The 16,820-nt window shown below is 31.4% G+C and overlaps 1 protein-coding gene across 1 annotated transcript; it reads left to right on the top strand.

The window, feature by feature from the left end:
- The first annotated feature begins 13,368 nt into the window (after positions 1-13,368).
- On the top strand, positions 13,369-14,543 carry LOC132721499 (uncharacterized). The gene is made up of 2 exons (XM_060705817.1): positions 13,369-13,824; positions 14,093-14,543. The coding sequence occupies exons 1-2, from the start codon at positions 13,767-13,769 to the stop codon at positions 14,482-14,484; spliced, it is 450 nt and encodes a 149-aa protein (XP_060561800.1). The 5' UTR covers positions 13,369-13,766; the 3' UTR covers positions 14,485-14,543.
- The last annotated feature ends 2,277 nt before the right edge of the window (positions 14,544-16,820 follow it).

The raw sequence follows: 16,820 nt of genomic DNA on the forward strand, positions 1-16,820 counted from the left end.
GGAAAATTTTTGAAAGGTTTGCGGTTCATGATTATTTGCTTTCCATTTTACATTTCTTAAAGATTTTAACTATCAAAAATAAAACCACTTCAATGTGTTTTGATAGATCAAATATGTTTTCCAAAAATACACAAAATTTTGAGTGGCGGGTGGTCTTTACGAACCAAACTGAGATTGGTGAGGTCTTTGGGTTAGAGTACTGTACTTTCACGAGGGATATTCTTTTATTTTTTCTTCCACACATTTACACTAAAAGTCGGTAATAATTAAAAGTTTAGCAATCAAGGGAGGAATCATCTGTTAACTTTTGCTTATTGAAACAGACATACTATTATGGTTATGCTTTATATCATTAATCTTCTTTGTATTAAACTAAATAACATTATCAGACCCTTTCAAAACTTATTGAATAAAATATGTAAAAAGTGTTTAATACGTACGATAAATCACTCACAAAACATGTATGTACCAGACATTTTAAATGAGCTGAATACATTTAGACATAAAAAATAAACTGTCGTTTTATTGGACAGTGTAAATACATGATATTTAATCAGTTTGTATTATTGTAAAATGTGTACGCAACAGACGCATGTAGAGAATAAAAACTGTAAAAACTTATCACGATATAGCTTCGAGTATAATAACAGAAACATTTAAGCGAAAAACAAATTAGGGGTTTTGTTTATTCAGTTATGTCCCCTTGAATGTGTCCTTTTGTTAAATCAAGTCGTTTAAAGTGCAGGTTACTTATACGTATGTCTTACAATTTGTTTATATCTATTATTTTATCCTTGGTCACAATAAAATAATTTAAGGTTTTTACTTAGTTTTCATTTAAAGTAAAGGTACGCGAAAATTTTAGAAAGTTGGCAAAAATAAGAAGAAACGATAAATTGCTCTTTGACATTTTCATATTGTATATTCACTCGTTGGGAAATCAGCTAAATGAAAAACGGGAAAAGACCTTGCTTATAATTGAAAGGCATCCTTAAAAAACGCACAATTCAAGGGCAGATAACTCAAAGATATCACCTTTAAATTTGTTTATTAAAATGTTCCAGTCATCATGTTCTTGAATTATGCAAAATTTAAATAAATTCTGTAACGCATTTTCATTTTAGTTAACATGTTTATAAATACGGCATTTACAAGCATATAATTTTCAAAAAATATAATACTTGGATTTAATTTACAAAAGAGATTACGTTCGATTTTTTATCACAGTTTAAACAGTGTAACAATAGTGCATCGACAAAGCAATAGTAGTTGATTTTGTTGGTGCACGAATCAGAATCAGTATTTCTAGTTGCCATTATATAGTGACTTGTGTCCCCGGAGTGTTACTTACACACTTCTTTTGTTTGTGACAGGTCTATCATTAAACACAAATTATCAGGTAATTATCAGGCATTTTTCTTGCATGCGCATAAATCTTGCCTTGTCGGACAGATCGAGTTCTGTAAATCAAGTGAGAAAATAGACATGTCAGCATGCAGTAGAGTAATGCAATAAAAGAAGAATAAATAAGTGAAAAGTTGAAACAAAAAGAATTAGTTACTTTCATAATGTTTCTTTCTCTTGACAAACTAGAGACGAATCGTAAACGACATAATAAAAAGTCCCTACCCACAATTTATAGCTAAGAAATAAAAAAAAATCCCATTTATATTAAACGACCCTTTGTTGGCATTAGCCTTTATCCTTTAACCGACGATTTTTATTCCCGCAAACCTTAATTAAAACGAATCCTACATCATTTTATATTAATAATCCAAAATCTGTCTAAAGTGACAGTATATGTCAAGTACGTGATAAAGACAAAGCGCACATTCAGCATTTTTTATCATAACTATTATATTAATTAGGAAGAGGATATGGAGGAATATCTCAATTGCTCCTCCTTGCATTTGTTTTTCAAGCGGGAAAGGGCACCTGACAAGAACCATCAACGTTTTGTTGCCTAGCTGGAAAGATTACTCAAATGAAAGAATCCAAAGGTTCTGAGTGGTATTCGAACCCATAGCAGTGAGAAGTCAGAGTAAAATGCAACGATTTGCTATTCATTAAGGCAGAACGTTGATTGTCCTTGGGATAAAATGACATCTGAGTTTTTATCAGCTTTTGCTTAAGCTAAAAGTAGAAGGATTTCGGGCTTGAACACCCATCTTTCTGCTCTCGGTGTCACATGAAACTCGTGACCAGGTCTTTCATAAAGAGAAAGGCCTCGTTCTCGGTCGATATCTTATGCCTCTCTGTTTCCATATTGAATGTCGGGGAGTAATGTCAGCAGATGTTAAACATTTAAGAGGTTGATAACTTGCCCAAGGCTGATCGAGTGTTGTCATCTGTCAGTGGGACCTTATATGCCAGGCTTCTTTGGGGGTACTTCTCATCTGGTTTCATTTTGTCACACCAGAATGTTGCAGTGTAAGATAAGCAATTGATATCATACACATTTGAAATAAACAATGCTTCGTAAATGATAAATTTTCCAAAGGACATCTGTTATGATATTAAAGACAGAACGAAATGCTTGGAATACAACTATGGATTTCAGTCACTGAACCTGACTTGTTACTCATTTGTTCTCAATTTCACCAACAATGTATACTTAGTTTTTTTATTGATGAGAACAGTTAAATGTCAGAACTAGTTTGTTCATGAAAGGGATTTTGTGAAAACCATCTATAGGTTTTTTATTTGCTACCTTTTATGCAGGTGCGACCTCATGGCGGATACAAGTTTAAAGCTTATGTTTTGCACTGTTTACCATAATCGACTATAAATAAAGTATGTGTGTTATAAAGTTTAAAACTGGAAGTGACAAACATATATCTTCATTTAAAATATATATAGTTCATGATAATGATATATTGAAGTATTATCGTAATCTAATTTGCATTTACGTACATATTATCGATGAATATTATTTTTCACTGATGGTGATTCATTTTTAAATCAATATTCTAATGTAAACAAGAGTCACAGACAAAATTTCTATAAAACTTCAAAAACGAAAAAAAAATACGACCCAAGCCCTTGTGCAGTATTTATTACTCTGATAAATATTCAACAAAAAATGGGAAATAAATAATAAAACCTTACTTACATTCTGTTATATCAATTATATAAAAAAAATAATAATAACATAAATGTTAATTTATCTTTTGAAAAGAATAATAAGTCAAGTCCATGGTTTGTACGATATACCAATTGTTTAAAAAGCATTTTGGTTAATGTGTGTGTGCGTGCGTGCGTGCGTGTGCATGTGTGTGGAAAACCGAATGTTGGTACCAATAATGAATAACCATTAAAAAGGTGCCAAATATTATGATAAAATGGCAATAAGGGAGGGGTGTGTCAGAGCAGTTTTAATTTTCTTACCAGTATATAGAGGATTTAACCTTTAAAAAGTTACTTGATTGGATTGCAAATAAATAGAATGACATGTCTGATTGGCCTTGTATACTGACACAGATCAAATAAAAGATTGTCACATGCCATAAAATACGTAACAGATTACACCGTAGAAGATTATACCGTAGGAGGTCATAGAGAGCAAGTTCTTTTTTACCGTTATTCGGGGAAATGAGTAATAGTTACCGTTCGCGGAATAGGTCTGTAAAATATCATTATGTTTATGTTTTCTTCTGATATAGAAACCGGCATTACTAAAATCTATACTGTCACTATGTCACTAAAATAATATCTAGGAAAAGAAATTTTTAATTTGATTCAGTTTGCACCAATCGTTATTGCCGTTAAATTATATCACATAATTTAGTATTGTGCAAAATTATGACAAACGTATAGTAGTTCGGAAAATGTGTCTGATATAACGAAAAGAAAAGTTTAATTATAGAGAAAAACTTTTATGTGTAGCGTTATTGTACTAATTAATAATGGCGAAACACAATATTCTACTAAAAAATGGTATCCAGGTCGTTTTTCTCTCAAATAATTATTTCATTGTTCATTTGTCTTTCTCTGAAAGGAAAGCCAAATATAAAAATCGACCTAATTTGTAAAAAGATTTTGTAGAATATGTTGACATTTAAATAGTAAACTTTCGAATAGATGGACATCTACAAAAAGCCACGGGGTGAAAGTTTTTATTCGTAACACGAACAAGTAACAAATGATAAGGATCTTCAACCATATTCATAATTACATTGAGTACAGTATCATTGTCGGTCGGTATTGTTTAATCGTCCACTTTCAATTACAATTATTTTGAATATAATTTAAACTTTGTAATTGTAATTTATCTTAGGTATCTTTATTTAACTGCAAGTATTTTTTCTATTTCAAGTTCGTGTTTAAATAAACAGTAGTGAGAGTATTACCTTAATTGGATCGATATTGACAAAAGACCCGGTAGCTGGTGATTGAATTTCACTCTGAGAAAGATAAATACATCCAAAGGAAAAACGTTGATATAAGCGTTTACCTGCCTTTCTTCTCTGTAAAAAATACTATCTTTATGTATTATTTCAAGTGGTTGAGTCATTAAGCTAATAGCATTAGGGTGTGAAAATAAGATATCGGCCTCGTACACCTATGGAACGCCGTGACTCTCTTATGTAATCAATGTTTTTGTTATCTTGTGAAACGATGATATTATTTTGTCGTATGAGCATGTTAACATGTGCAATTTACATCGTGCCTTGTCAAAGGAACATGCTTACATTTACAAACAGCATGTTAACTTGTCAAATTATTATGATGACATGTGCAGACAACATGCTAACTTGTCAAAGTATCGTGATGACTTGTGCAAATGACATGGTAACTTGTCAAAGAATAATGATGACTTGTGCAAATGACATGGTAACTTGTCAAAATGTAATGATGACTTGTGCAAACGACATGTGAACTTGTCAAAGAATCGTGATGACTTGTGCAAATACATGTTATCTTGTATCATGCTGACATGTCAAAACGTACTGTTAACTTGTCTAAGTATTATGATAACTTGTGCAAATGCCATGCTAACATGTCAAAATTCCATGATGACATGCGTAAACAGCATGTTAACTTGTCGAATTATCGTTATGACATGTGCATACAGCAATTTAACTTGTCCAAGTATCATGATGACTTGTGCAAACGACATGTTGACTTGTCCAAGTATAATGATGACTTGTGCAAAAGCCATGCTAACTTGTCAAAATTTCATGATGACATGTGCAAACAGTATGATAACTTGTCAAATCATCGTGATATCATGTGCAAACAACATGCTAACTTGTCCAAGTATCATGTTAACTTGTCAAAATTTCATGATGACATGTGCAAACAACATGTTAACTTGTCAAGGTATCGTGATAACATGTGCAAATGCCATGTTAACTTGTCAAAATATCATGATGACTTGTGCAAACGACATGTTAACTTGTCAAATTATCATGATGACTTGTGCAGACAACATGGTAATTTGTCAAAAAATCGTGATGACTTGTGCAAAACATATGTTAACTTGTCAAGGTATTATGAGCATGTCATCACAATAATTCGACAAGTTAACATGCTGTTTGCACATGTCATCATGAAATTTTGACAAGTTAACACGTCGATTGCACAAGTCATCATGATATTTTGACAAGTTAACATGTCGTTTGCACAAGTCATCATGATACTTTGACAAGTTAACATGTTGTCTGCACATGTCATAATGATTATTCGACAAGTTAACATGCTGTTTGAACAAGTCAGCATTGTCTTTAGACAAGATATGATGTAAATAGCACATGTTAATATGCTTAAATGACAAAATAATATCATCATTTCACAAGATAGCAAAAACATTGATAGCATAAGACAGTCACGGCGTTCCATTTACACCGATCTTTCTACTCTTGATGTCACATGAACTTCGCGACCAGCTCTTTTATAAACAGAAGGAACTCATACTCAGTCGATATTGTATAATTCTCTGTTTCCATATTGAAACTGATGGCTTGAAGTAATGTCAGCAAACTGTTCAGCTTTTGATATAAGATGTTGGTAGCTAGCCCAAGCCTGATCGAGTATTATTATATTTCAGTGGGACCTTATATGTCAGGATTCTATTGGTGTAATTTTCACCTGACGACATGCTTGGAATAAGATATTGTTCTTTTTTCTTATAAATTTCACCAACGATACGTTCTAACGATTAAGTATTTTTGTTGATGAGAACAGTTTTAAAATAACGTCAAAGTATGGTTTTGATATGTGTTATGTACTGGGACTTTAAAGTGACTTCGATGAAATACAATCTATTTCAAAAAAAAAACCTTTGACTTTTAAAGCATCACGCCTCCAGATTCATACTAATTTTTATGAAAATTTTGAAAATGTATTTATTGAAACATAAATTTGTGAAGTAACCAAAAGGAAGCACTTTACGCATTATCACTAACACTTGCAACCAGCGTAAATTACCAAAAAAGAGGTCAAATGATGCAAAAAAAGCCTTAATTATGTAATTAAATACTTAGATTATGTAAAGATGCCCACAACTACTAAAATTATTTAAAATTGTTATTTGCTTATCTATAAAACTATTTGTATTAGTTAGATTGTCACTTAAGAAACATATTATCATGTGTGTGTAAGTAAATAGATAATGCATAACCCTAGCTCGCTTTTCCATCTGAGTAAAACAATACATACCATGCTCTAGGCATATATATTGCGATTGCAATGGCACAAACTTCTCCAAATGTATCTTTTTTTAATTTTCCCGTTATGCTTACAGATATGTTTCTGTGCAACAAAATTGGGATGAAATATACTGTAGCATGGTGTCGCAAATTTTTGATTGCCAATCCTGGGTTATGCAGGAAATGTTGATTAAAAAAAAAACTTCTGATGATAACACAAAACAGACATCATGCTATAACAAAAGCTCACCTCTGAAAAAAGCACTTCTGGCATAATGTCAAAACAGGTTCATCAAGAATCCTATTTCATTTAAAGCCAGAAAACCGTTTACGATTCTACTTACTGCATAATACATATTCTAAACAATATTCTTACATATTATTTATAACAATTGAATCAGAAATGCATTTCTATCTACGACCGGCATGACCAAATACAAACAAATGTTCGAGCAGGAAACGTTTTGCGCTAAACCTTTATGTGGTAATCGGTAAAATACAGTCAGTAAGTCAAACGGGGACAAACATTTACATAATCTGTGCTCTAACAGGGACTTATATTAAGGTCAAAAAATGTGAAAATTGTATACCTATTTGCACATTTCATTATACATAATAATGACACAAAACTTATCTTTAAATCCATATGTTTATCTTGAGCAATATATTTTCAAATCAGCTACAAATCAGTTGGCTTTTTCTGTTGAAAATCTGTATTTCAATTTAATCTAGAAATCTTACTTTATTAATGTAGTTTATCATTGTATCGAAACTATTCATATCAACAATCATTCCTTTTTATGTTAAATTTGCTATCAACAACAAATCTTTCATGCAGTGAAAAATCCTTAGGAACTCGAGTACGGGACCGCAGATTGCGGCGCATATTTTCGATCGTGTAACGGTTTTTAAAAACGTATCTGCTACATCTAAATATCTTTTAGCATTATCCGAGTATATGGCCTCCAAAAATATATTATCAATTGAACCCAATCTGTATTTTTTAAAACTGGTCAAATTGTACGGTATAATACAGAATTTTTAAATTAGCAGATTATATTAAATTGAGATAAGATGATTAAAGACCACCCGCTCGCATAATATGAAAAGATATTCAAAGGTCGGACAAACAATATGTAAAGCCGGTACGGATTCGGATTTATGCGCCGCAATATGCGGTCCTGTTCCAGAGTTCCTATGGAAAAATCTAATTCTTCAAATTTATACATCACTAACTGAAAGAAACAAGAGCCGATTGAACCGGGTAATGTTCCACGAATATTTGTTGGACACATAAAAGTATACCTCTTGTAGTTTCAGATTTATGTCCCGGAAATGTTCAAAGTGCAATAATTCCAAAATTAGGCAGAATTACTGTTCTTGCACTACACTTCTACTCAATGAGATCTATCTACCGACATAGTTTTTTTTATTTATTTTTCTTGTAGTTTCACAGTTATGTCCCGAACAAAGTTCACAGTGTAAAGTTGAAAAAGGACAATAACTCCATAAAATAGGAAAGCTTACAATTCTTTTGCATTGCATATCTACGCAATGAGATTTATCTACCTACAAATTTTCATCTTGATATCTCTTATAGTTTCAGAGTTAGTCCCGGACAAAGTTCAAAGTGAAAAAATAAACAAAGTTCAAAAAATAAGTCCAAGCATGCTCAACTGTGCCCATTGCTTGAAAGAAGGTCAACGGTCAAGGTCCACAACCAATGTACAAAATGTGAAGTATAGCACACAACAAAAACAGATTAGATCACAAGGCACAACAAAGATATTTAACAATGCAAAATAACGTCATGGCGCTGTTTGAGGATGCGTATATTATCTAACCAATTAAAATTTGTCTTTTGTTAGGCACTAAGCGCGTATCTTTACAAAGCCCAAAAATCGCATACTTTCGAAAATAAATTTAAAAAAAATAGTAATAGAGAAATATCTATAAACAATGTTTTATGATCATCGAATAAAACAAAGAAATGAAACAATAAGTGTAGTTTGTCCAGATACTCTTGTAAAAATAAATTTATTGCAAATAAATACGACAATGGAATATTTTGACACAACAGAAATGGTTATTACAATACATTTAATCACCTTTGTGTAAGCCAATTTCGCGCAACAGTGTCCTTTGTACCTCTTAGCTTTTTCCCGTCATGCTTGCAGATTTTTTTCTGTGCGACAAGTTTTGATGAATACATGTATATACGGTAACATGGTGTTGAAAATTTCTGGCTTAAGGGCAAAATGTTGATTAAGTGAAACTTTGGATGATAACACAGAATGGACATCATACAATAACAAAGGCGCATCTTTGAACAATCACTTTTGACCTAATGTCAAAAATGTTCATCAAGGATCCTATTAAATCTAATGTAGGAAAGCCGTTTAATACTCATTTACAGTTTTACTTAATGCAAAATACATATTTTCAACAATTTTCTTCCACATATATTATGATTGATTTAGAAATGCATTAATCTAGGACTGTCGTGAACAAAATACAAACAAATATCCGTGCCGGAAAGGTTTTGCTAAGGTTTTGCTAAACCTTTTTGTGGCGATCGGTAACAAAATACAGTCAGGAAGCACGCATTTGTTATATGGTAAAACACGTAAATGGAACAAACATCCAAATTATCTGTGCTGTAAGAGTGACTTATATTCAAAACAAGATAATTGAAAAGGGTATGCCTATTTTCACATTTCATTTCACATAATAATGACACAAGATTGATGTTTAAATGATCATCATATATACATCATGAGCAAAATATTTGAAAATCATCTACAAATCATTTAAGTCGGCTTTTTCTTTGTAACATCGTGGGATTCACAATTTTCCCATCAGAGTGCTACCAGCAATAAAACATTCATTTATAACATGTATAGAACCAAGGTATCCATAAATTTCTAGCGTCGTAAAGAGTTTTTTCGACAACTGTTCCAAACAGCATGGATTTGTTTCATAATTATTCAAAACAACTATTAACCAGTTAAAATAATTATTGTTTTCTGCATTTGACAATAGTCAAAGAAAAACATAAAACAAGTATTTTAATTTAACCTGGAAGAATTACAATATTAACGTATTTTATCATATATATCAAGTACTTGTATAAAAGACATCCATATTCAGCCGTTCTTTTCTCCCTTAATTAATATTTTATATTATACAAAGTTTGCTGTGAATCACAAATATTTCATATAGGGAAAATATATATATAATACCTCAAAGTAATACATCACTAACTGAAATACGAAGATTTTGTCATACAATAGCACGTAAGAAAACAATCAGTTTTTACTTTTTACAGTCTTCTTTAAATGGGAATTTACTAATTGTTATGATATATTGCATTTTTCCTGCATGGTTTGACAGTGAAACAAAATATTTTAAGCTCAACCTGGTTCATTTATTGCAAAAGAATCTGTTAGAAAATATTGTCTTTCAATATAACAAAAAAAATGAAAGTCCTCACGCACTTTTATTTAAATTTCAACGTTTCGCTACCCTAATTGGAACAATAATCAACTATAAACTGTTCCAACGATTTCAAAACCAATTTGAAAACAAGAGTCAGGACTGCGACAATAGCATCATTACAAGCTTAATCGCTAATTGTTATTTCCTGTCTGTAATTTGTCAAGATAGATAGATAGATAGATAGATAGATAGATAGATAGATAGATAGATAGATAGATAGATAGATAGATAGATAGATAGATAGATAGATAGATAGATAGATAGATAGATAGATAGATAGATAGATAGATAGATAGATAGATAGATAGATAGATAGATAGATAGATAGATAGATAGATAGATAGATAGATAGATAGATAGATAGATAGATAGATAGATAGATAGATAGATAGATAGATAGATAGATAGATAGATAGATAGATAGATAGATAGATAGATAGATAGATAGATAGATAGATAGATAGATAGATAGATAGATAGATAGATAGATAGATAGATAGATAGATAGATAGATAGATAGATAGATAGATAGATAGATAGATAGATAGATAGATAGATAGATAGATAGATAGATAGATAGATAGATAGATAGATAGATAGATAGATAGATAGATAGATAGATAGATAGATAGATAGATAGATAGATAGATAGATAGATAGATAGATAGATAGATAGATAGATAGATAGATAGATAGATAGATAGATAGATAGATAGATAGATAGATAGATAGATAGATAGATAGATAGATAGATAGATAGATAGATAGATAGATAGATAGATAGATAGATAGATAGATAGATAGATAGATAGATAGATAGATAGATAGATAGATAGATAGATAGATAGATAGATAGATAGATAGATAGATAGATAGATAGATAGATAGATAGATAGATAGATAGATAGATAGATAGATAGATAGATAGATAGATAGATAGATAGATAGATAGATAGATAGATAGATAGATAGATAGATAGATAGATAGATAGATAGATAGATAGATAGATAGATAGATAGATAGATAGATAGATAGATAGATAGATAGATAGATAGATAGATAGATAGATAGATAGATAGATAGATAGATAGATAGATAGATAGATAGATAGATAGATAGATAGATAGATAGATAGATAGATAGATAGATAGATAGATAGATAGATAGATAGATAGATAGATAGATAGATAGATAGATAGATAGATAGATAGATAGATAGATAGATAGATAGATAGATAGATAGATAGATAGATAGATAGATAGATAGATAGATAGATAGATAGATAGATAGATAGATAGATAGATAGATAGATAGATAGATAGATAGATAGATAGATAGATAGATAGATAGATAGATAGATAGATAGATAGATAGATAGATAGATAGATAGATAGATAGATAGATAGATAGATAGATAGATAGATAGATAGATAGATAGATAGATAGATAGATAGATAGATAGATAGATAGATAGATAGATAGATAGATAGATAGATAGATAGATAGATAGATAGATAGATAGATAGATAGATAGATAGATAGATAGATAGATAGATAGATAGATAGATAGATAGATAGATAGATAGATAGATAGATAGATAGATAGATAGATAGATAGATAGATAGATAGATAGATAGATAGATAGATAGATAGATAGATAGATAGATAGATAGATAGATAGATAGATAGATAGATAGATAGATAGATAGATAGATAGATAGATAGATAGATAGATAGATAGATAGATAGATAGATAGATAGATAGATAGATAGATAGATAGATAGATAGATAGATAGATAGATAGATAGATAGATAGATAGATAGATAGATAGATAGATAGATAGATAGATAGATAGATAGATAGATAGATAGATAGATAGATAGATAGATAGATAGATAGATAGATAGATAGATAGATAGATAGATAGAGAGAGAGAGAGAGAGGGAGAGAGAGGGAGAGAGAGGGAGAGATAGATAGAGAGATAGATAGAGAGATAGATTAAAGGCTATCTTCATTTTGTCGACCAAATAAATACTAGTTCTGGTCTCCAACCTTAAAAGAGTGGTAGGAAGGCAACATTTTTTAATATCTGTTAAATAATGTTTCATATGCATGTATAAAGAAAAAATGAACTGTAAATAAAAAAATCATAAGGGTTGATGAAAAGGAATGTAGGTAGTAAAACACAGAACTTAACTTTTATATTTGGCCTGATAGGAAATACAGAATTAATGTGACAAAAGAAGACATGATTGTTCATGATTCAAAATTCTTTATAATTTTAGTACCAAAAATTTCAAAAAGCCCATTACTCATTCAATTTTACTTTTTCAAGTTTTTTTGAAAAAAAAAAACAACGTCTATTGAATATGAAATAAATATGGAAAATGGTTAAATTCATGATTATTGAAAATAATTTCTATCAGCTTATAAGATAGGAATATTTATTATTGTTTGATCTACTTTACTACAATCAAGAGATTTTAATCGGATAGCATGCTCAAAAATTCCCAGTATTTGCATCATGATAGTAAAAGAAGAGCCTGGATTATGTACAATTTCCTAAGTTCAAACAAGGCCATAGTTCTGTCAAAATCCATTTCCTAGTTATGGGCGGTATTGAACCAGATTTTATCAACGATATATATGATTAAGTATTTTTAATTGATGGGAATATTTCATACGTTAAAAGCAGCATGCCTCCAGATTCATTCTAACTTTCATGAAAATTTTTAAAATGTATTTAAAAGTAAATATTGTGAAATGAACAAAGAAAGTAATTTACACATTGCAAATGGCACTTATAATCCACGTAAATTACCAAAAAGGGGTCAAAATATACATGATAAATACCTCTTAGCACGTTCGTAATTAACGCAGTTAAATTAAAATGATTGATACTGCAAAATCAGACATTAATCGCACATAACATGTAAATAATTAATCAAAATATTGAATCGTTTTACTTTTCTTAAGATATTAATACATTTTCCTAAAGATTGAATTTCTTGAAATATTTTGGATTATCTGGAGATGTGTAGCTTTAAAGTGTCTTCAATAAAGAAAGGTCTATAAATAAAGTCTATTTCAATAGACTACATACACTAAATTGAGGTCATCTGAAATGAGGAATATAAGATTACGTGTCTGTTGTTCAGATTTTTTACATAAATTATACTCTGAGGTCAGTTCCCTTATCTTATTTTAACGATAGTGAGATATCTTGCATCGTCTGCTAAAAAAGCGTTGTAACCACACTTCATATATTTTGCGTCCTAGACAGTCGCAAAAATGTCTGTTTGTTCATTTTGCGTGATATATTTAATGTGTTTTTGTTATTCTAAAGCTTTGTCCGTTGAAGAAAGGTTAATTAAGGTAGAACAAATGTTGGAGCATCAAGAGAAAATAATCCGGGACCAAGAAACCACCATTAAAAGCCACGAGAAGAATAATGCTGATCTTAAATTGCGATTAGAAGTGCTTGAAAGGGATATGAGAAAACACGAAATACTAACACATGCTAGAGAAGTCACGAACGATAGTGTAGAAAATCAACGCGGAGATGATGTTGTTGAAAATGCTTTCAACAGCGACTTAGATCACAATTAAAGACATGAGGGCAGCAGACGATATTCAAATCACCTCATCCAGTCTGAACCGCATAATTAAGCGTAAGTAATATGCATGTGTGCCTTGTATAACAAAGAGATTAAAGGAAATTTAAGATTAGTTTATGTTCTGTTTAGTACTTCTTTTTATTTCCTTTATATTTAAACAGGTATTAGAAATATAAAAATATAAGCTATGATATAACAATTTGTGCGGTCTATCACTTTATTGAGACTGATATTATGTTACGTACATTTGAAAAATATTGTGATGTTTTTGATAAATGAGCAAAGGAAAAATTGTAAACAAGCGTTCCCGGTTTTATTTCAGGGCAATCGAACGGAATTGCATTCCATGCTTACATCACTGGAAGTAAATGCGTCCATGACAAACAAGTGGTTGTGTTTGATACAGAGGCAGTAGATGAAGGTAATGGTTACAGTCCAACAGACGGGATATATGTCGTGCCAGAAACCGGGACGTATGTGTTTATGTGGACTATGTTTTCGTCGTATCAGGAATGGTCCATAACTGACATAATTGTTGACGGAAGAACAAAAGGATGGATAACGACAGATGATCAAAACGATCAGGCAACTGGAATAGCTATTGTTCATGTAAACACGGGTATCCATGTATTTATCCGAAGAGATAGGGGCAGTGGCTGCACCATACACGATGGCATGTCTCGACCAACGTTTACAGGATGGAAACTGTTTTAATTACTTGAGATACTATGTAGATTTTGCCTGAACTTAAAGTATATTACACGAAATCTATATATTGTGTTCCCTTTTTATTTGTTTGGGTCGTCAGACCAAACAAATAATGGTAGCTAATGCTGTTAATTGCAAATGCCGAAAGTAGTCCGCTTTTTTGAAGCGGTTACTTCCCTTTATATGTAACACTAAGGCCGAAAATTCAGGGGAGATCACTGCGTAAATATGGTCACATGAAAGGCGCATTAATTTTCAAGCAAAATAATTCCCGAATGGTCGAAGATTTCTAATATTGTTTTATTCTTTATAGATATACATGCTTATAGTAAACGCCATGATTATCTACACCTAATTTAGAATAATATGCTTTTCTTCATGCCATGAACATATATATTCACCGTGGCCGAGGGGTTTGCGCGCTCGCTGAGGAAGCGAGAGGTCTGGAGTTCAAATCCCAGTTAAGGCAACTCATTTTTTTTTTCAAATTGTTTAAATCAAATAAACATTGGATTGAATATCAGTGTTGCAATTAGTCTTATAGCAAATCTACTACAATTAAAACGCTGGAAAGCATTGGTGGCACTATACAAAAACAAATTGTTTTATAATCTAACAACCTTCACCTTTCTGAAATTCTGAGACCCAAACAAATTCAGCGCCTTCTGTGCTTTGATTTAAAGACTGCCGTTGTTACGAGGCAAGAAAAAATAAGATAAGGATAATAACCTATTAAAACCAAATATCATAAGTTTAAATTTCTGTTGATTTAAACTTAACACTTCTCAACAACAAATGTTCATACTGCGATCTAATATCTAAAATAAATAAGGCACAAAATACCAAAAGAAAAAGCTGTCAATTATGTATGTTTTCCTTTGTAAGAAAAAATTATTTTATACCGAAATCTTATATTGGATATTTCCCCACTGTCATGTTAACCTGTTAATACTCTGCAAAAAGAAAAGGTTAAGCTAAATTGATCCAGACTTATTTATTTATTGCAGAACAATCTGGAAGATATTGTGGCTGATTTCTACCATTTAGTGTCTTCGTGTCTTCCGCCCCCCAAAAGTCGAATGCAAAGTAATATGCTCACTTATCGATAATTTCGCTTTTGACTTTTGAGAGCGGCGACGCGAAGACACAGTGCATTTTAGGCGAAATAACCATATTTCAAAGGCGAAGACTTGACATCTTTTTTTGTACAAGTATCATGTTGGTGCGTAGTGCGTAGAGATCTTCGTGTCGGCGCTTTATATTTGTTGTGTCAATTATCGAGTTTCATGTCGTCTTGTCTTTGATCCGAAAACCGAAGACACGTTACTGACAATGTTTCGTGCCGTCGTCTTCGCCTTCTGGTAGACATTCACAAATATATTAAACATTATTTATAAAATAACAGTGTCATTATTGTGAAAATAAATATTTATTCAGTAGGCACCAAGTCCATTTTTGTAATAGGCTATAGTCCCACTTTGTTTACTTCAAGTCAGCATATGTGTTATTGTTTTGGCGCATGTCTACCCGAAGGTGAAGACACGACGACACAAAGATTCGATAAATTGGTCGATTTTCGTGTCTTCACCATTTTGCGGCAAAGACAAGACAAATATTGGGTGCCAAAATGAAAATTTTTACCGGCCGACATGTATCCGAAATTTTTATTTCACCTAAATGTATTGTGTCTTCTTGTCGGCGCACACACATGTTGAAGGCCTTAATAAGTAAGCATATTATCGTGAATTTGTGCCGTTGCCTTAGTCTTTATAGAGGCAAAGACACGAAGACAAGATATGCAGAAAGAAGCCACCATAGGCAGATATTCGACAATTGAATATTCCGATACAACAGAAATAGGTTTTTACAAAACCTTTTATCGGCTTTGTTTGAGCAGTTTACTAAAAGTATTGTAATTATCGTAAACAATTTTATTAAAGGTTGGTTTTCTCGACCATTAGAAAATAATGACCACGAAGAACAATGAATACATACAAATAAGGGATAACTAAATAAATTGCGGACATATATAACAAATTTCTTGTGGTTATACAATACAATACTGATTTCAACGAGTAACATCGCAACGTGATAACGTCCTTACGTTGCAATGTTCATAGTTTCGTTTCGTTGCATTTTAACATAAAGTGTAAAATATTTATGTCTTGTAACTATCTTTCACAGTTTAGTTATGATGACACGTTTTTAAGTGACGGATCCTATTATTTCTTTTCATTTCTGATATGATTCCTCATCGCGTGATATCAGTTAAGATATTGAACAACTTAATAGTAAATTGTGGAGAATATTTTTCATGATGTTTGTCAGTAATTAACTGACAA

The sequence above is a fragment of the Ruditapes philippinarum genome, unplaced genomic scaffold (genome assembly GCF_026571515.1).
Source record: "Ruditapes philippinarum isolate M1 unplaced genomic scaffold, ASM2657151v2 ctg1557_1_1_1_1, whole genome shotgun sequence".
NCBI lineage: Eukaryota > Metazoa > Mollusca > Bivalvia > Venerida > Veneridae > Ruditapes > Ruditapes philippinarum.